Source organism: Capra hircus, chromosome 10 (assembly GCF_001704415.2).
Source record: "Capra hircus breed San Clemente chromosome 10, ASM170441v1, whole genome shotgun sequence".
Classification (NCBI taxonomy): domain Eukaryota; kingdom Metazoa; phylum Chordata; class Mammalia; order Artiodactyla; family Bovidae; genus Capra; species Capra hircus.
Window position 1 is genome coordinate 1,077,269 of NC_030817.1, and position 20,268 is coordinate 1,097,536.

At 61.3% G+C, this 20,268-nt stretch overlaps 1 protein-coding gene across 6 annotated transcripts in view; it reads left to right on the top strand.

Moving 5' to 3' along the window:
- TTC7B (tetratricopeptide repeat domain 7B) overlaps positions 1-19,856 on the top strand; it is a 272,717-nt gene extending 252,861 nt beyond the window's left edge. For all 6 annotated transcript variants that reach the window (XM_018053841.1, XM_018053837.1, XM_018053838.1 and 3 more), the window contains one exon: positions 19,335-19,856. In XM_018053841.1, coding sequence (XP_017909330.1) covers positions 19,335-19,556 — 222 coding nt within the window. In that variant the 3' untranslated portion in view covers positions 19,557-19,856. The remainder of the gene's footprint in view (positions 1-19,334) is intronic.

A 20,268-nucleotide genomic window follows, 5' to 3' on the forward strand; every position in this document is an offset into this window, starting at 1 on the left:
CTGTGCCTGAGAGTTTCCTCCATGATCTTACATTTTCTTCTTTCTTCTTTTAAAAGTCTTTATTGAATTTGTTACAGTATTGCTTCTGCTTTATGTTTTTGGGGGGGTTTTGGCCCCAAGGCATTTGAGTGGGATCTTAGCCCCCCAAGCTGGAATCAAACCCACATCCCCCACACTGGAAGGCCAAGTCCAACCACTGGACGTCCAGGGAAGTCCCCTGTCTTAGGCTTTCTGAAACATCGGAAGTCTGCAGTGACATCGAGCGTGAGAACTTTAGACGTGGGTCGCAGTTCTGTTTCAGGAGCACATGAGTCGCAGAGGCTGGCAGAGAACGTCCATGCTGTCGGAAAAGTGGATTTTATTACAATATACCCGGGGGCACACCCTGCTGGCGGTGGGTCTGGAAGGAGGACCTGAAATGCGAGGTTCTGCATGGTTACTACAGCTTAAGTTGTTTTCATGGCTCTAAAGTTTGAGCCAGAAGCATCAAAACAAGACTCACAACATCGCTCTGAAGTCGGAGCTTTCTTTTAACTGTCTAGAAGCTTACAGGCTTGATTACTGAGGGACAATGTTTCATCCCATTATGCATGACAAGCCAGAAGGATGGCAGGGAGGGTTTGAATCCAGGGAAGGTGGTGAGCTCCAGCTTGCTTGAGGCAGGCAGCTTGTGCTGCTAAATTATGAAACTCTGGTGTTTCTATTCCTCTCGCTCTTTTAAAGTGTTCATCTGTTTCATGAGATTTGGGGGAAATTACTTGTGTCTCATATTTCATTATTTAGAAGCATGTTTTCCAATGGATAGCCCTGTTGGAGGAGAGAGGCAGCAGGAAGCTGGTGCATTTTTCAGGGTGATTCCAGAGATGGCCCTGCTGGCTCAGATGGTAAAGAGTCTGCCTGCAATGCGGGAGAACTAGGTTGGATGCCTGGGTGGGGAAGATCCCCTGGAGAAGGGAATGACAACCCACTCCAGTATTCTCGCCTGGAGAATTCCATGGAGAGAGAAGCCTGGTGGGCTATAGTCCAAGGGGTCAAAAAGAGTCAGACATGACTGAGCGATTAACAGTTTCACCAGAGATGACAGCTGAGTCTGCGGATCTAATTTATCCATCAGGTTAGCAAGGGGGACCCGGGGCCCAGGCACAGATGGACAGGGCAGGGCTATGCATCTTTGCCTTGGAGAAACCCATCTTAGAGAAGGGAACTCTGATCCTGTTACTCTAGACGAGACCCAGGGACAATTAAGGTAATGGAGCAGAACGGAGATGTCCTTCCCCTTGCGAACGCTCGTCCTTAGAAACCGATCTCTTTCATCCAAAGTATCAATTTCTCTCCTCACACGGGAGGCATGGTTGGGAGGGAACAAAACTACCGCAGTCAAGTGAGAAGGCCGTCTCATCTATTCATTGTATTTCATTTACTTTCAGGATTTTAAAACTGCTTTTAAACATAAGGAGGATGATTGTTTGCTTTAAAGAAAGACTAATGAAATATTTAGAGGGCCACCCTTTCTGCGCGCCTCTGTGCTGTTGATAGCCATCTTTGAAAAGCGTACAGGTCTTCGTTTCTCTGCTGTCGTTCTTGGCCGTTTATCTGGGGCTCAGACTAACAGAGAGGAGGGTGCAGGGCTTCCTACCAGCTGCTGGTTCTCCAGCCAGCTCGGCTGCCACCCTTTCATGGTACACACGGCCTCTTAGCAACTCTGACAGCTTCAGGCCCTTCTGAGAACTGGGAATCCTTGGCATGAACATAACCTTCACCTCTGAAAAGAAATTTAAAACCTCATCCTCCACGTCTGATGTTTATTCTTGCAAGATGCGGTGAAATCGAGAATCTCTTTTTTACTGATGGGAAAGACACTGTGCTTGGTAACCTGCCCCAGGTCACATTTCAAGTTAGGAGCAGAGTCAGGACCGGAAGGTCAAGTCTGTTAAGGGTCTAGAGCTTAAACAACAGGACAGTGCAGCAGTCAAGAGCAGGGCGCCGGGGCCAGCCCACCTGGGTCCCTGCTTTATCACTTCCCGACTGTGTGGCCAAGTCCCTTCGTCTTCCTGGGCCTCCATTTTCTCGGCTGTGGAATGGGGATAATAACAGTGGCCGCCTGGTGGTATGGTTTTGCGGGTTGAGTCCCACAGGCTCTTTAAGCACTAGCTCAGGTCCACCCGCCCGTGGTGGAGGCCCCTCTGTGTCTATTTGAGGGGAGTTCTTTTCCGGAGGAGCTGACCTCGGAAGTGGCTTTCCCCCTGAACCGAATTTCAGCAGCTAGGGGAGCTGAAGTAAGAAGGTGTCATGGCACATGCTTGGCCAGAAGCGTGGCGCTTTCCTGTTCGAGTGTTACTTTCTGACTGTGGCTTTCGAGCCTGTCGCCCTGGTCATCGTGGCTGAAAGGGGTCAGGAAACAGCAGAGGCCTCCGCTGGCCTGACCCGTCTCAGGCAGAGACAGAAGGCGTCACCTCTGCCCGAGCTCGGGGTGGCCACTCCGGGCCAGACCGGTGTGCTGTGGACGACGGCCCGTGGCCAGGCTATGCTGGGGCCTCGGCCTAGGGCAGAGGTGCACGGGCAGGAGGGCAGAGCCTCTCACGGAGCAGACTCGGGGCTCACTGCCCAGGGGAGCCTTTCTTGGCCCTCGCCCACCCACCCTGGTGGGAGGTGTCGGCCCCTGGACCGCCCTCCCTGGAAGCACTGGTTGAACCGACGCGGAGCTGCCTGCTCCCTGGGGGCGGCATCCCGCCTGGCAGCGCAGTGGCTGCGTAGACTGGGGGGTGGCCGCCGGCTTGGGGGATGGAGGGGCGAGAGGTGACCGTGCCCTTCACAGCTGTCACCGCTCCCCTGTCGTGAGTGAAGGCCCGGCCCAAACCCTGGGGCCGCTGCCGTGACTAGACTCAGCAGAGCCCATGGGGACAGGCTAGTCTCGCCGGTCAGCTTCGCCGGCTCCCTGTCCCTTGTCCTCGGCAGGTCCCGTCGGCCACAAGGACAGGAAGTGACGTAGGGGGCGCCGTGGCGGCCTGGGCGGGGCTGAGTCACGGGCTTCCGGCGGCGGGTCTCAGGAGGATGAGCCGGGCTCCCGGGCGGCTCCGGGTGTGCCGGCCTGGCGGGGCCCCTCAGGCCTGCCCCGGGGGCGGAATGCGAGAGAAGACTGCCCGCAGCCCTCCGCTCCAGGGCTGGGGTGGCGCAGGACAGCACCCCTCACGCTCAGACCCTGTCCTGTCGTCTCCAGACACTCCTCCACGCCAGACCTTGAACCCGTCTGGGGGCCTGGTGGCTGGGACCACAGCCAGCCAGGGCTCAGGACTGGAGTCGCGTGGCCTCGGTCCCCAGGAGCAGCGTCGCGGTGAGAGGCCCGGCCCAGGGCAGGCGTCTGCCGGGGCTTCGGGGTCTCTCAGTCCAGGCGGGAGCGGACCCGCGACCTCGCCCACAGGGGGCCTAGTTCCCCACCAGAGATCGGAACGGCAGCTCACAAGAGTCCACCGTCCTTGGTCGGAGCCCTGCGCGCTCTCCTGTTCCCGGCCAAGCTCCGTGCCAGGCCCCAAGGCCCGACCCAGACACGGGTGCTGGGAGGCTCAGGCGGCGTCCCGGGGCGGCGGCGGGGGGCGAGGAGGCAGCTGGTTGGCATGGCGGCACCAAGGGGCTGTGCTGATTCAGGCAGCACCCCTCCCGCCGCGGAGCCTCTTCAGGGGCCGCTTCTCATCCACCTTCTCTCGAGACCAGGGCCTCCCGGGGAATGCCCCCTGGAGACAGCCCAGCCCAGCAAGGGGCAGCCTGCCGCGCGCCCCGCGAGTGTCACTAAGCATCGTTTCCTGTCTGAAAACAGCAGACACCCAGACCCCACCGCCCCGGGCCGGGTGAACTCTCCTGTGGGTCACCCCTCCGTCCTCTCTCCCCAAGGACACTTCCTGGTCCCTTGATGGTGACTCAGCCCCTCCTACTGGCTCCCCCCATAGACCATGGGCCTGGTGTCCCGTCGGGCCGAGACCACCTCTGCTCTTGGTCCCAGACTCAGGGAGATTCTTCTTTCACCCCCGATCCCCACCCCAAACCCAGTTGGAAGCAGCTTCCTTATTTCCACAGCACCACAGTATCTTCCTCGCTCTCACAGCTCGCTCAGAGGGCGGCTCCTCTGGGGAAGGGAAGGGGAGACCACGTTGCCCTAACTGGGTTTGCAGAGTGCCTGCTTTGGGGCTTCCCCGGGCGGTGCAGGTGGTAAAGAGCCTGCCTGCCAATGCCAGAGCCGCAAGAGCCGCGGGTTCAATCCCTGGGTGGGGAAGATCCCCTGGAGGAGGAAGTGGGCACCCACTGCGGTTTTCCTGCCTGGAGAATCCCATGGACAGAGGAGCCTGGCGGGCTGCAGTCCAGGGGGTCGCAGAGTCAGACAGGACTGAGCGCCCCAGCACACACCCGTCTCTGGGTGGGAGGCGACGGTGGTGGCAGAAACGGAGGGAGAGCGGGTCTGCTGAAGCGGGTCGGGGGGCACCCAGCGGAGGGCGTGTGTGAGTGGGTGGGGAGGGTACTGGAAATGACCTAGGGGAAGAAGCAGGAATTGAACGGTGTTTATGGCGCCGGCTGCATCTTCACTTCCTTTGGAGCTGTGTCCTTTAGCTGAGAGCATTTTCAGCTGGGCATCAGTGTCCTCAGTGGAGCGAAAGGCGTGTTCTCTGGGACTCTGGAGCTTCTGCTGGGCGCCTGCCTGGTCCCTGTGTGGCTTGTGGCCTTGTTCTCGCCGCCCACCCACCCCCAGGCATCCTCCCAGCCCCAACGGCCTCACTCAGTGCAGACGTAGTCTCTGCAGACATTTTCTGCTTGATTATTGGGTCCTTCCTCCCACTACAGCATTTTCTGGGTGCTGGCCAGGGCTCCGTGGCTTCAGGCCACCCCTGATTTCACTGAGGACTGCAGTCACAGGCCCAGAAGCAGCGCAGACCCAGCGCAGGCTCTGAAATGCAAGCCGTGCCACCAGGCGCTCCTTTGCAGCAACTCAAGGGGACAAAGAGAGAGAGTTCTGCGCTTCTTTTTCCTGTGCTGTGCCCTTGTTGTTCAGGCGCTCAGGCGTGTCCGACTCTTTGCGACCCCATGAATCGCAGCACGCCAGGCCTCCCTGTCCATCACCAACTCCCGGAGTTTACCCAGACCCATGTCCATCGAGTCGGTGATGCCATCCAGCCATCTCATCCTTGGTCGTCCCCTTCTCCTCCTGCCCCCAATCCCTCCCAGCATCAGAGTCTTTTGTTTATTTCTGTTTTCTGTTTTGTATTCTTAGATGACTCATTATAGGCAGTGTGGTTCAGTGTCTCATTACTAATGATGATCTAAAATTATTTAAAATCTGACGTACCCTACCCAAACCACTCATTCTTAGCAATTCTGCTCCAGTCTTCCGGGACGGCTTGGCATCTCGCTTCCACCACCTTCCCGCCTCGCCGCGGTCTTGCTCCCTAGCTGAGATTAGGAACTTGGTCCGGACTCGTCTCGTTTACCAGGGTCGCCCTGTGCTCTAGGCGCGGCCCCTAGTCCCCTCCTGGCTTCAGGCCTCCCCGGATCTCAGCCCTGCTGCCTCCTTGGCTTCCTGAGCATCTTCCCCCACAGGGGTCGCCTCTGAACTCAGCCGGAGGGCGTGGCGAGGTGGCCCCCGTCTCCTCCCAGGGGCATTTGGAGCCACCTGGGCTGGCAGCCCCAGCCTGTCTGATGCTTAAATTGCCCCTATCTTCCGCTGCTGGTCTCAGAGATGCCCCCTCACTAGTGTTTCTGGACTTTCTCTCTGGGCCGTGTCTTCCCTCGTGTGGTCTGAACCTTCTGACGGTCTGAACTTCAAACCCTTTAGCCCAAAGGCCTAGGGGGGACCTCCCGCCAGAAGTTCCCGCAGGGTCTGCTTCTGGTTTTTCCTCACCAGTACGAAGGATGAGGGGCCAGAGTGGACGGGTGGCAGACGAAAGCCTTTGGACCTGGAGCTCCCCCAGAGAGTGGAGGGCACTCCGGGGTTTAGAGCGCCCGTGGGATCCCCCCAACTGAGCAGCTCCTTTTACAGAGGGGGACGCGGGGGCAGCCGGGGGTATAGCGCTGAGTGGCAGCTCCCCCCCCCAGGAATCCTGACTCCATCGCTTCTGAAGATTTCACGCCCGTGGCACTAGTGATAAAGGACCCAGCTGCCAGTGCAGGAGACACAAGAGATGCGGGCTTAATCCCTGGTGGGAAGCTCCCCTGGAGGAGGGCATGGCAACCCACGCCAGTATTCTTGCCTGGAGAATCCCAGGGACAGAGGGCGGGGCGGGCTACAGTCCACGGGGTCACAAAGAGCACGACTGAGCGACTGAGCCCTTTCCTTACCTGTTAGATGGGACCCTAGCACTTGCCTTCCTGAGCTGCAGTGGGCGTGAAATGGATCAGCTTTCTAACCTCCTGCACGGCGACCCTCGCCCCAGAGAACTCAGCCCCTTGTTCTGGTGGGAGGAGAGGAGTCTCTCACCACCTTCTGGGGCTGAAGGGCGTGGCGCTGTCTCCGTGCTGCGCAGCGCCTGCTGTGGCTGCCCCCTTCCTCTTTGGCTCCCACCTGGGTGAAGCCCCTGTCTCTCCTGCCTCTCACGTCGCCCAGGGATGTCTCCCTGCTCACGGCTGCCCGAGCCCTGGAAATGCCTAGATCCACGCGCTTCAGCTCTGGTTTGGGAGTCTGGGCATGTGCAGGAGCGTCTCTGGGTCCATCTTTGGCATCCCTTCTGTTGCCAAGGGGGTCGGGGGTAAGGGATTTTTAGTCCAGGCTTTCGTCTGCCACCCGTCCACTCTGGTGGACACCGATATCCTTGATGTCAGTGAAGAAAAACCAGAGGCAGGACCTGGGGGAAACTTCTAGCAGGATGTCCTCCCTAGGTCCTTGGGCTCATCGCTTAGAAGGAAGGGATGCCACACGCACCAGTGATGAAAGGCCAAGGATCACCGGGTTTGCAGCCCTCGGGCTCTGGGAAGCTGGAGACTGGGAGCCTGCTCAGGGGCCGGGCCCTGCAGACCCTGCTCTTAGAGGCCTGCTGGCCAGGGAGCCACGCAGGCGCACAGGGCTGAGTGCTGGGTGAGGAGGCTGCCGGGGGCCCCCCGAGGCTTCGGTGGCCAGCTGGGGAGAGGCGGGACCCGAGTCTGAGGGCGCCGCCCACCCAGCTAGCCGTCAGGTGTGGGCCTCGGGCTTCAGGAAGCTCCGGGAGCTTTTCTGCTCCACAGCCCCTCTGGCTCGGTTCCTGGGACCCCAGCCCTGCTGCCCACGCCCTGGGTTGCTTGTCCCGGCCGCTCCTGCCGGCTGCTGGCAGTCACGAGGCCCCCGCTCGTCCCGTCTGCACCCTCCCTCTCCTACCTCAGCGGCTCGGGGTTTACAGAACACCTGTCCGTTAGGCACACCTCTGCAGGTACGGTTTCCTCCCACGCCTTTCAGAATGTCCCCGAGTCATCCGGAAGGCCTGTGCAGCGCCTGCGCCATGTCAGCACTGCCTCTAACTGCACCTAGACCCCTGCCATCTGACAGTGGACGTGGCCTTGGCTCTAGGGAGAAACGCGCTCCGTCCCTTCTCGGTGTCTCCTGGAGACCTGAGTCTCTTGCAGGCGTCAGCCTCCCCGGGGAGGGCAGGGACCCCAGCTGATGATCAGAGGGCCTGTTTCTGCAAGGAAGCTTGGACACACAGGCACTGAGCCTGGGGCCCGGCCTTGCCAGGAGGTCCGTCTTGAAGAGACCTGCGATTGAAATGCCAACTGACGTCCTTTCAGACAAAGCAGAAACTGCCTGCCTGGCCCTGCGGGGGAGCCTGTGGGTACCAGGCTGTGTCCTTCCTCATAAACAGAAGCGTGAAGCAGGCCTGTGGCGGAAAGCAGCCCTCCCCTTAGGGACCAGAGTCCCCACAGGTTCCCTCTGATCCCCCATGTTGGGGCCACAGGCATCCGGACAGACGCAGGAGGCTGGAAGCAAAGTGCCAGCAAGCCGTCCCCGCGGGGATCTCTCAGAACAAACCAGAAGCAAAGCCTGCTTCTTCCTGGAACAAACATGCGTTTTTCCAGGCCTGTCAAAACCAGGCAGGTCAGTGGGTTATAACTGGCTCTCTAATTAGAGCTCCCACACGCTGTTAGATGTCTCTACCTGCCCCCGGCTGTCTCACCCGGAGGGGACGGATCAGCCTCTGCCTCTGGGACGGTTGACGCTGCAAACCCCGTTCCTCCTGCTGACTCTGCCCCCGCCCCCGGCGCCCACCACGGCTACAGCAGGGGGCAGCCCAGCTCACAGGGACTGCCGGCGTTAGGGGGCCAGGCTCAGGAGGCCGGCTGCCCAGGGAGCCTTTGGAGGCTGAAGGGGAGGAGACAGAGGCCCGGGGGCGTTCCAAGGGCATTTCACTGATACCCTCAGCTTGCCCGGGGCTTCCCTGGGGGCTCAGCAGTGAAGAACCCACCTGCAGCAGGAGGCACAAGTTCGATCCCCAGGTCAGGAAGATCCCCTGGAGGAGGGCATGGCAACCACTCCAGTGTTCTTGCCTGGAGAGTCCCATGAACAGAGGAGCCTGGGGGGCTATGGTCCATGGGGTCACAAAGAGTCGGACACGACTGAGTGACTTAGCACAAGCTTTGTGGAGTCACATCGCCTGACGAGGGGAAAAGACAGGCCGCTTCTCCCCTTCCACCCTCAGCCCTGGAGACAGCAGCATCCTGGGCTAACCCGCCCCAGCCCTGCAGAGACATCCCGTGAACTCGGCCCGGAGGGGTGTTCACACCGCGGAAGGTGGTGAACGCTGTGAACGGGGCGTTTTCCTTCTGGAGGCCAGTCGGCTGCACACTGTGGCCTGGGGTCAGATGGCTTAGCATGGAGGGAGGCAGGGGACAGGGGAGCAGGGGGCATCCGTGAGGCAGAGCTCCAGGGGGTGGGCGGGCGTGCTCGTGGAGTGATGCGGTGGGGTCACCTGGCCCCTCTGCGTGGAGACGGCCTGCAGGGGAGGCTCGGGGGGACACGCGGCGCCATCCGGGGCGTGGGGATGGGAGCCGAGGTGGTGGGCGGTGCTCACGTTCTAGCCCTGCCACCCACTGGCCACTCCTGCGACCGTGGACGGCAGTGTGGCCTCCGTCCTGCAGACATGAGTCCTGTTCTCATGAGGCCGCCAGGGGCGCTCCCGCCTGGCGGCTGTTAGGATTCCGCCCCTTCCTTTGGCTCCAGGAAGCGGCTAAGAGAACCGTCTAACGTGCACAGGCCCCCGGGGCCTGGCAAGGTGGATGTTGGGTGTCCCAGGGCCCTGCCTTCTGGGAGACGGGGAGGGCTCCCTTCTCAGCAAAGCCCCCCAGACAGCGAGCAGGGGTCCCCGAGTGGCTGCAGGGGCTGAGCAGTACAGCTGGGGGTAGGTGCCCCTGCCTGTGAGTGGCCGCCCCCGGGACCAGTGCCTTCCCTGAGTCCACACGAATGTCCCGTGGCCTGACCACAGGCGCCGTTTGCAGCGGCTGCCCCTGACCCCTCTGACTCCCTCCCTCCATCCAGGTGACCCGTCCAGCCTCAGGGTCCACTGGGGAGCTCCCCACAGGGGCTCGTGGCCTGCAGACTTCACGGCGCTGGCACCGAAGTCCATGGAAGGGCAGCTGCCAGCACCGCAGTCCAGCCCCGAGGGCCACGTCCCTGCCCTTCCCACCGGAACGGGGAGCACTGAGGAAGTGACGCTGCTGGCTCTTCTCTGGGGCGGTCAGCGTGAGGGCTCGGCCATGTGGGGCGAGGAGGCCAGGCCGTCCGTCCCACGGGCTCTGCAGCCCCGAGGAGCCGAGCCAGCCCCAAGGGCAGGGCAGGGTCCCGCGTCCCAGCAAATGGGCGGCGGGACATTCAGCCCACCCCCGGACCCCCACCCGCCTTCCTGCCCGGACTCTGTGTGCTGACTCCTCCTGTTATTTGCGGAAAAAGAATTTTCTAGGCTTTTATCAATTCCTGTTCTCCCTTCGTCAGAAAGCGTCTTATCACTCCTGTTTGTTCCTGTGGAAAAGTGGAAAAATAGTTCATGCCCAGCACTTGGCGGGGATGCGGCAGCCACTGGCCGAGATGACCGCGTCCCCGACAGGTAGGGGATCGCCGCCCTCCGGGGGGCCTCAGCCGGTGGCCCCGCGGGACTGCCCGGAAATCCCCGGGCCGTGGGTCCATTGTGAGACTCCGACAGAGCCTGCAGGGCCTGGCCTGGAGGTCCCACATGCCCCACCGCGCCCTCCTTGCCCCGCCGCTCCCAGACATGTGTGCAGGGTGCCCGCCCTCCTCGGGGAGCAGGTGACACCCACGCCCAGCGTCCACCCAGCACCGACGTGTCCTGACCGCCTTTCGGACGAGCAGCGTTTACCGAGCACCCACTGGGTCCCAGGGCACACAGGTCCCGGGGGACTGAGACGGGCGTCCCCAGGGTCTCCCAGACTCAGAGAGAGACCCCCTCTCTCTCCCACCCACGCTGGGCCTCGCGGTGGAAAGGGCCATGCCTCCAGGGCCGCTCTCCCGTTTGTATCCGTCTTACTGCTGGAGGGCCCCCCACCCACGAGGGCCTCCCCCTAGGACGACCCCCCCCCCCCAGGCAGCCCTTCCCAGCCCCCTTCCTGGCCCTCCGTGGGCACTCTGCCCTGCTGAAGGCGGGAGAGAGGTCGCCTTGCTGTGTTTTCTGCTTGTTTCTCCAATTAAAGTTTAAGCCCTGAAAGAACAGATATGCACCAAATATGTAGCTCAATTCAGTCAGAACAGTCGCTCAGTCGTGTCCGACTCTTTGCAACCCCACGGACTGCAGCACGCCAAGCCTCCCTGTCCATCACCAACTCACAGAGCTAACCCAAACTCATGTCCATCCAGTCGGTGATGCCATCCAGCCATCTCATCCTCTGTCATCCCCTTCTCCTCCTGCCTTCAATCTTTCCCAGCATCAGGATCTTTTCAAATGAGTCAGTTCTTCCCATCAGGTGGCCAAAGTATTGGAATTTCAGCTTTATCATCAGTCCTTCCAATGAACACCCAGGACTGGTCTCCTTTAGGATGGACTGGTTTGATCTCCTTGCAGTCCAAGGGACTCTCAAGAATCTTCTCCAACACCACAGTTCAAAAGCATCAATTCTTTGGTGCTCAGCTTTCCTTATAGTCCAACTCTCACATCCGTACATGACTACTGGAAAACCATAGCTTTGACAAGATGGACCTTTGTTATCAAAGTAATGTCTCTGCTTTTTAATATGCTGTCTAGGTTGGTCATAGCTTTTCTTCCAAGGAGCAAGCATCTTTGAATTTCATGGCTGCAGTCACCATCTACAGTGATTTTGGAGCCCAATAAAAGAAAGTCTGTCACTGTTTCCATTGTTTCCCCATCTATTTGCCATGAAGTTTTGGGACCGGATGCTGTGATCTTCGTTTTCTGAATGCTGAGTTTTAAGCCAGCTTTCTCACTCTCCTCCTTCACTTTAGGGGTTCTTCTTCGCTGGTATGTAGCTGATGCTCCAAAAAATACTTGTTGGGTGGAAAATTTGACCAAAGCCTCGAATTTTCATCTGCAGATCACCTCCTCCACCCCTTCATTTGCTAGGTCAGGAAAGAGGCTAGCGAGAAGGTTCTGCCTAAGCTGGACAGCTGGTGGTGGACGGCAGAGCTGGCCTGAGAGGACCTGCTCTCCACCACTGTGATACTTCCCGGCCCAGGGGAGGCCGGGGCTCCTCGCTGGAAATGACAGGATAGGCTTTTGCTTTCATTGTGTTGGTGATAAATGTTCAGACCCAAGTGTAGTGATGCTTCAAAGGTGTGACCCCCCCACCCCGCCGAGGACAAGCTGAGATGGGGGCCTGACGGGGGTTGTCAGGGCTGTTGGGAAGGGGTCCTGGCCCGGGACCACAGGCTGGGGCTGGGGTCTCTGGGGCCCCGCGCCTCGGCTTCTCCAGGAAGCCTGTGAGCTCAGCCGCGCAGTGTGTCTTAGTCACCATGCCAACGCTCACGACCCCGTGGGCTGCAGCCCGCCAGGCGCCTCCGTCCGTGGGATTCTCCAGGGCAGAGTACTGGAGCGGGCTGCCATGTCCTCCTCCAGGGGCTCTTCCTGACCCAGGGATCGAACCCGGGTCTCCTGCACTGCAGGCCGGTTCTTTACCAGCTGAGCCACCAGGGCGGCCCCAGCAATGTGGTGTTCCCGTGTGAACATCTTCCTGACCACAGAGAACCCCCACTCCGCTGGCTGGGACTCTGGGGCCAGGTCTCCCCCACCATCCCCACCCCACCAGCTGCTGGGGGGAGCCAGCTGGCTTCCTGGGCTGCTGTGCCCCCCCGGGGGTCCTGGGGCCTCGGGGGAAGGGGGGGAGGCGGGGCCTGGGGTGCACCCTGGGGGCAGGGCACCATCTTCCCAAACACACACGGGTGCGCCTCCCTCGGGGGGTGATTAGCACCAACTTTCCACCGCGGGCACCTCGTGGGGAAGCGCTGACTTCCAGGCCGCCCTGAGCTGTTGCTCCTTCTGACTTGTTGTTGGAGAAGGCAGATAAAAATAAAGAAAGAAGCCAACCTGGGAGACGTTTAAACAAGTCAGCGGGAGTCTCTTGGCCATTAGAGTGGAAAAGTGAGAGCGTGGGGAGCTGGCGGGGGCGCTGAAGTCCTGCCGGGTGCCATGGCGCTCTCCTGAGGGCTGGTGGAGACTCGAAGTCCTTCTCGCTGGCAACAACAGGGCACACGATTGCAATGGGAGATCGAGGGCAGCGAGCCTGGAGATGGGCCGGGAGGTTGCTGAGAGCTTTCTTGGCCTCAGAGTGAGGAAAACACCCAGCATCCCCATGTCTTCTGGGGACCCCAGGACCACCCCTACCGCCCGCCTTCGCCCCCGCCAGCCCCCCGCCCCAGCCTGAGCTGCACAGTCGGCCCCGAGCTGCCTTCTCGAGGATGTCCCTTGATAGCGCGTGGGGCCGGCCAGATCTGACATTTAATTAGGTTGGTGCCTCACACTGAGCTTTGGCAATGTTGATGTTGGTGTTTCTGAGTGTGAGCTCATTGAATTTATGAGTCCTGTCTCAGGCTGCAGCTGATGGTGAAATCGCCTGCCTGCACCCAGGATTTCCCATCACCTGGCCAGCCCAGCCTCTGGGGAGCCCACCAGCCTCTGGGGGTCCTGCCACTCTCTGGGGGTACCCCCTCGGCTTCTGAGGGTCCCACCATCCTCTGGGGGTCCCGCCACCCTCTGGGGGGTCCCACCTGGCTTCTGAGGGTCCAACCAGCCTCTGGGGGTCCCGTCACCCTCTGGGGGTCCCGCCCAGCTGGCTTCTGAGGGTCCCGCCATCCTCTGGGGGTCCCGCCCAGCTTCTGAGGGTCCCACCAGCCTCTGGGGGTCCTGCCACCCTCTGGGGGTCCCACCTGGCTTCTGAGGGTCCCGCCATCCTCTGGGGGTCCCGTCACCCTCTGGGGGTCCTGCCCGGCTTCTGAGGGTCCCCATCCTCTGGGGGTCCCTCCCGGGCTCTGAGGGTCCCGCCGGCTGCAGTGCGGGACACCCAGACCTCTGGAGGCAGATAGTAATTCAAGCCCCGGGACTTGGGGTGGAGGCAGCCCTGGGGGTGAAGAGACGCAGCAGCCGCCTCCGCGCTGGTTCTCAGGCAGGAAGCCGCGCCTCCGCGTCTTCCTAGCGGAAGTCAGAGAGGCGCTCCGACCTCCTGACGGAGAGGTGGCGTCACGTCTCCATCGCTCTGGAAACTTCGCTCCACGAAGGGCGCGTCCACAGGGCTCGGGACAGCCGGGTTGCAGCGGGGGCTGGCGAGGCTGGCGAGGGCTGCGGGCACCGGCGCGGCGCTTCTGCCGGCAAGCTTACGGGTGGGAGGGCTGTTGGGCGGCCGGCCCGGTGGGGCCAGGCTTACGTGCAGGAAGGGAGCTGGGCCCCCGCCCCCGCCGCACCTCCCTCCTCCGCCGTCCCCTTATCCGTCTCTCCATCCGTCCAGCAGACGCTCCGCGAGGCCCTCGGGGGTGCTGGGCCGCGCCGGGTGCCGCCCAGGCAGAGGCGAATCGGAGGCTCCCTGATCTGACCGGGCGCCGAGAGGGCGCAGGGGTGGGACATCGGCCGCGGGCGCCCGGGAGCCCCTGCCCCGCGGTCGCTCAGAATCACGACGTTGACCACGGGACGGTTCAGCGAAGGCTTCCGTCACTGAGCCCTCGCAGGCCTCATGCAGGCCTCGCTGCCCTCCCGTGTCTCGGTCCTTGTCCCCATGTTGCAGGCAGAGCCCCTGGGACCCGAGCAAGCTGCCCGAGTCCGTGGTGGAGCTGAGCTCGCGGGGAGCCGGGGGCCCGTGCTCCGACGTGCCTCCGCCCTCTCGCGCTCCACAGGCTCCGCTGCCCCTCGTGGGTCCCCCCAGCTCAGGAGCCCCAAGCAGCGGTGCCACAGGGCGGGTGTCCCGATCAGGGACCCAGTGCACCCCCAAGCGAAGCGCTGGCTTGGCACTTGGGCAGAGCCCCGCGGTGATGTCTGAAGTCTCCAAGAGGCAGGACTTCTTCCCTGGGGGCCCGTCGTTAGGACTGCGCTTGCTTCCAACGCAGGGGGCACCGTTGCGATCCCTGGTCGGGGGACAAAGATCCCGCAGGCCTCGAGGTGCAGCCAAAAAAAAGGAAAAATAAGTACATTTTTTTAATTAAAAAAAAAATCTCTAAGGGGCTTTTGTCCTGGGCGTGGACAGAGACGCTCCCCAGAGCCAGGGCCCCTGCAGGGCACCCTGGCAAGCAGCCAGGGGCGCCAGGGGCTCCATCCCTGGGCAGCAGTCTTCACACGCACATAAAAGCCGTGAGTGAGGAAGACACTGATTGTCCTCAAACCCGCCAAGTGCCTTTTGTCTCCTTTGAAAGAACAGGTTTAATTTAATCCCTCACTTCCAGTGTGGTGCCTCACCAAGGTCTTCTTTGTACAAAACACCTGATTATAATAATTGCAAGCTTAGCAAGCTGTGTTCATTTGCGTCTGAAGAGAGGGACTGAGAGTTGCCTCCTCGGGGCTCCTGTCTACTCAGGAGGCCGGCCCCAGTGGGCCCTCATCTCCGGTGGCCCCGGAATTGGCCGGGCTGGCAGAGTCACAGGCGGTTTGCACGCCTTCCCTCAGAGGAGGAGTGCGGGCCTAGCGTTGGGGCCGCAGCAACCACGTCTCAGCTCCGCCACTTTACCCCAGCAGAGGCTTCTCGGGCAGGAGCCGGCCTTGTGGCCCCGACGTGCAGACAATAGAGGTGAAGTGCAGTCTTGCCGGCGGCTGAGGCAGAGCCCAGTGCCAGGCACACAGCTCGGTCACGCTGGGGTTGTCACCATGCCCCCAGCTTTGAGGGCAGGACGGCTTCTTGCCCACATTTGTGTCCCCAGTGCGTGGCTGGGGTTTGCACACTCAGTGAGTTTGTGTGGGAGCAGGGGGGAGGGCTTGCTTGTTAAGGTAATGAAATATGTCAGTCATCAAACTCTCTGTCTCCTGCTGGGCTGAGGGCTGGAGGCGGGACCTAAATGCCACTGCGTCAGTCAGTCAGTTCAGTCGCTCAGTCGTGTCTCTTTGCGACCCCATGGACCACAGCACGCCAGGCCTCCCTGTCCATCACCAACTCCCAGAGTTCACTCAAACTCATGTCCATTGAGTCCATGATGCCATCCAACCATCTCATCCTCCGTCATCCCCTTCTCCTCCTGCCTTCAATCTTTCCCAGCATCAGGGTGTTTTCAGATGAGTCAGTTCTTTGCATTAGGTGGCCAAAGTATTGGAAGTTTCAGCTTTAGCATCAATCCTTCCAGTGAACACCCAAGACTGATTTCCTTTATTATTGACTGGTTGGATCTCCTTGCAGTCCAGGGGACTCAAGAGTCTTCCCCAGCACCACAGTTCAAAAGCATCAATTCTTCGGTGGTCAACTTGCTTTATGGTCCAACTCTCACATGCATACATGACTACTGGAGAAACTATAGCTTTGACTAGACGGACCTTTGTTAGCAAAGTAATGTGTCTGCTTTTTTAATATGCCACTGGGTAGAGCTACCTAAGGGCTTCCCAGGGAGCGCCAGTGGTGAAGAACCCGCCTGCCGGCGCAGAAGCCACGAGAGATGTGGGTTCGATCCCTGGGTCAGAAAGATCCCCTGGAGGAGGGCCTGGCAAGCCACTGCAGCATCCTTGCCTGGAGAATCCCATGGACAAAGGAGCCTGGCAGGCTACAGTCCATGGGGTTGCAAAGAGTCAGACAGGACTGAAGTGACTTAGTGTGCACACACCCACACACACGCACACACAGTGCTCCCTAAGGGGATGGTGTGGCCTGTACTTTGGGATTGTCAAGGCTTCAGGCAGATGGACTAGAGCTCCAGCAAGAGGGCCGGATGGGACTGACCAAGGTTGGGGAGGTGGAGAAGGGGTGGGCGCTGCGTCCTGCAGAAATACCTGGGCTGATGGATCAGCCTGGATGAGCCAAGAGGCCTGTCCTGGGAGAAAGCGGGGCCTGGCTGGGGGTGAGCACAGCAGAGTGCCAGCCTCAGAGGTGAGGCCTTGATCTTCGGAGGAGAGAGGAAGCGGGACCTGAAGAATGAAGGGGGCATCAGGGAACGGGCATATGGAAGCCCCTCACAATGCAGAGGGGCTCCGGAGGCACACCGGTCCCGACGGCCAGACGTGTCCAGGTGCCAGCCCACCTCTGACCAGCCTGCCAGCAACGCTGGCTCCTGGCACTGACTCAGCCCCCGGCCGGAGCTTGCTCTGGTTGCCCTCACTCTGCCTGATTTCTGAGCCACCCTTGGCTCACTGGGGGACTGGGGAGAGGCCGATGTTTCATTCCCTTGCCAAGCATGAGCTGGCAGCCCCTGGCAAGTCTGTGATGCCTCCCCACGCTGACCCGGCTTTCGGAATTAATTCCACTTAACAGATTGCTCAGGAAGCTTCAAGGTCATCTGGAAATGGGAGCCTGTTCTTACATTAGAAATATAAGTCCAGGGATGGGCTGGAAATTCCCAAGCCGGTAAGAAGCCTAGAGAATCACAAGGCCCTTAGCTGGCCAGCCCTGAGGACAGCAGGTCGGATTAGCCCATGGCTGGTTCCTGCAGGCATTTTGGGAGGGGTGCTCTTGCCCCTGCCCTGTGCCCCTGGAGCCCCCAAGGTCCAGCAGCTGCCACTTTTGAAACAAAATTCCCGGCTAGGGGGCTGGTGTCCTTGCCCGCACTCCAGCAGGGTGGGGTCAGAGCGCTGCTGCTGGGAGCAGTCACCTCCAGCCCCCGCTGGACCAAGGTCCCGGTGCTCCTGAGTCTTAGCTCGCAGATCTGCTTTCTGACTAACAGGACCCCCAGGCCTTCGGCATCTGCAGCCACCCTGAGCCTCAAGATGACCGCCAGCCTGTGGCCCCCAGAGAGAGGCAAGCAGCCCCCCGGTCATTGAGCGAATACGCAGGGTGCTCCCGATCAGCATAGAGACGGGAGAAAGGCTGTGCCCTGGAGGGGAGCCACCCATCACTGCTGCGGGAAGGAGGGGCTGGGAGGGACCCACTAGAGGGACCCTGAGCACAGGGCACCCTTCTGCTCAGATGGAGCTGGGCTGGTGCCCGGGGGCTGGTCTCTAAAGTGCCGGCGGCGGCTAGCGCAGAAAGGCTGAGGTGGGAGGACGGGAGCGGGCCTCAGGCCAGCCGCCCAGCCCCACCCTCCTGAGCCCTGTGACCTCGGGCGAGACCCTGGGCCTTTCTGAGCCTGTCCGCTCAGGCGTGTCTGACCTCTGCGACCCCACGGCCATAGCCCACCAGGCTCCTCAGTCAGGGGATTCTCCGGGCAAGAATACTGGAGTTGGTAGCCTTTCCCTTCTCCGGGGATCTTCTCAACCCAGGGCTCAAACCCAGGTCTCCCGCATTGCAGGCGGACTCTTTACTGTCTGAGTCCCCAGGGAGGCCCCTGCGACTTCATTAGATATGATGATGTTGCTAAGAAACCAAACACACACTATTCTCCTTGCAGTTTTCCCCTCCGAGAGGGGGCCTGACCCTGGGCTTACCATCCTCTGCCCGGGGAGGACAGCCTCCCTCCGCCCGAGCCCTCCTGCTCCTTCTCCTCACTCAGGAACCTGCCCCGCCAGGACCGAGGCACGCTCGTTGCTGAGGCCGCGGGTGTCCCAGCCATCACCTTCTAACCACAGGCTCCCGGGTCAGCGTCATTGCCCCGAGTCAGGTGCTCAGAGGGGCTGACGGCTCTGGGCGGTTAGGGTGCTCTCTGGTCCTGAGAACTACCCAGGCCACAGCCCTCGGGGCCTGGCCACTGCCTGCCGAGGGCGCCCCTACCCACTCCAGGAGCTCATCTCAGAGGCGGGAGTCCCCTGGAGTGTGGGCTCAGGGTGCTGGCGGCTGTAGCTCGGCCGCAGCCAACCCTCGGGCAGCACAGCCCGGCTCTGCCCTTGGCCCCTGGTGAGGTGCAGCCTTGAGGAAACCGGGGTGGCCTCAGCCCCGCCACACGCGAGGCTTGGAGAGAACGTGCAGGCCTGAGGTCTGCAGGCCCGGAGGCCAGGTCACGTTCTGGGCAGGAAGACGAGGCTTTGTAAAGGTGTCAGCTTCTCCCTGCTCTGAGAGCGATCACGCACAGCCAGAGGGACTCACAGTAACCCTGAAGCTCGTCTGAAGTAGCGCAGGCCAGGATGGCCGGTAACACCCGGAAAGCGGACAGCAGCGAGGAGGGCTCCGCACCCCCACCCGCGCCCTGTTCAGCCCCGAGACGCAATGAGGCCACCCCGATGGCCTGGTGCCAACGCGAAGGTCGGGGCTGTTGTTCAGTCGCTTGAGACTGGGAAGCCTGGGGGTCTCCCCGCGAGGGAATCCTTGAGTAAATGAGAGTCTGCCGGAGGAAATACACACACACCAGTTGTGGAGACCCACAACCTGGAAACACAATTAGGATGGGGTATCTGGGGACCAACACGCACGCTCTGATTAAAACTGAAGTGACAGCCGTGGGGGGCGCCGAGCCCGGAGGGGACAGTGAGACCGGGGTGCGGCCAGGGTGGGGGCTGTGACATTTCTGTTCTGTTTGCTGTGACTTTTCTTGAGGTTAGGGAAAGTAAAAGATGGCAAACGCCCCTCTGTCCGGCGGGTGTCAGCCGTGACCCGGGCGTCAGCGCAGAGACCGTGGCCGTTCCGCGTGGTGCATTCTGGGTGAACCTTTTGAAATGACATTTTTTGTTGCTTTCACAAATGGCGGAATGCCGGTGACTTCGTTCGGTGCATGGTTTGAGTGATCCTTCTGACTCCCACCCTGAGCGCAGGGAGAACTTGAACTTCCCACTGTGCCCGGCCCGGTGGAGACACCTGCCTGCCTCCGAGGCACATGCCGAAGCCCAGGGGCAGCTCGGAGTCCCGAGCGTCGTCTCTCTGACTGACTGACTGTCTGTCTGCCTCTGCAGGCCCTGATCCTCCACCAGCTGGGCCGCTACAGTCTGGCCGAGAAGATCCTGCGGGACGCGGTGCAGGTGAACTCCACGGCCCACGAGGTCTGGAACGGCCTGGGCGAGGTCCTGCAGGCTCAGGGCAACGACGCGGCGGCCACCGAGTGCTTCCTGACGGCCCTGGAGCTGGAGGCCAGCAGCCCCGCCGTGCCCTTCACCGTCATCCCCCGCGCGCTCTGAGCCGCCCCGTGCCGTGCCCTTCCCGTCACGCCCCGCGCCCTGCCCTTCCCGTCACGCCCCGAGCCCTGCCCTTCCCGTCACGCCCCGCGCCCTGCCCTTCCCGTCACCCCCCGCGCCGTGCCCTTCCCGTCATCCCCCGCGCGCTCTGAGCCGCCCCGTGCCGTGCCCTTCCCGTCACCCCCCGCGCCCTGCCCTTCCCGTCACCCCCCGCGCCCTGCCCTTCCCGTCACCCCCCGCGCCCTGCCCTTCCCGTCATCCCCCGCGCGCTCTGAGCCGCCCCGTGCCGTGCCCTTCCCGTCACCCCCCCGCGCCCTGCCCTTCCCGTCACCCCCGCGCGCTCTGAGCCGCCCCACCCTGCCCTTCCCGTCACCCCCCGCGCCCTGCCCTTCCCGTCATGCCCCGCGCTCTGAGCGGCCCGGCCTCCCCGCCGCTCAGGCACACGGCCGCCTGCTGCGCGAGGCCCCGGAAGCGTGTGCGACCGACCGCCGTGGACTCAGCCAGCCCACCCCCAGTCACCGCCCTCCACGTGCATTTCTGTTGCCGCTCCCGCCAGCCCGATGATCGTTCTCAAACCTACTGACGTGGTTCAAATGGATTACGTGCCATATTTTGTTAGTTGACATCCGAGTTTTAAGTAACATGATTATGGAATTAATCCGCAAATGTAGAAGAATGTATTCAAAGTTAAAATTCAGTGGCAGAGCAGATTATT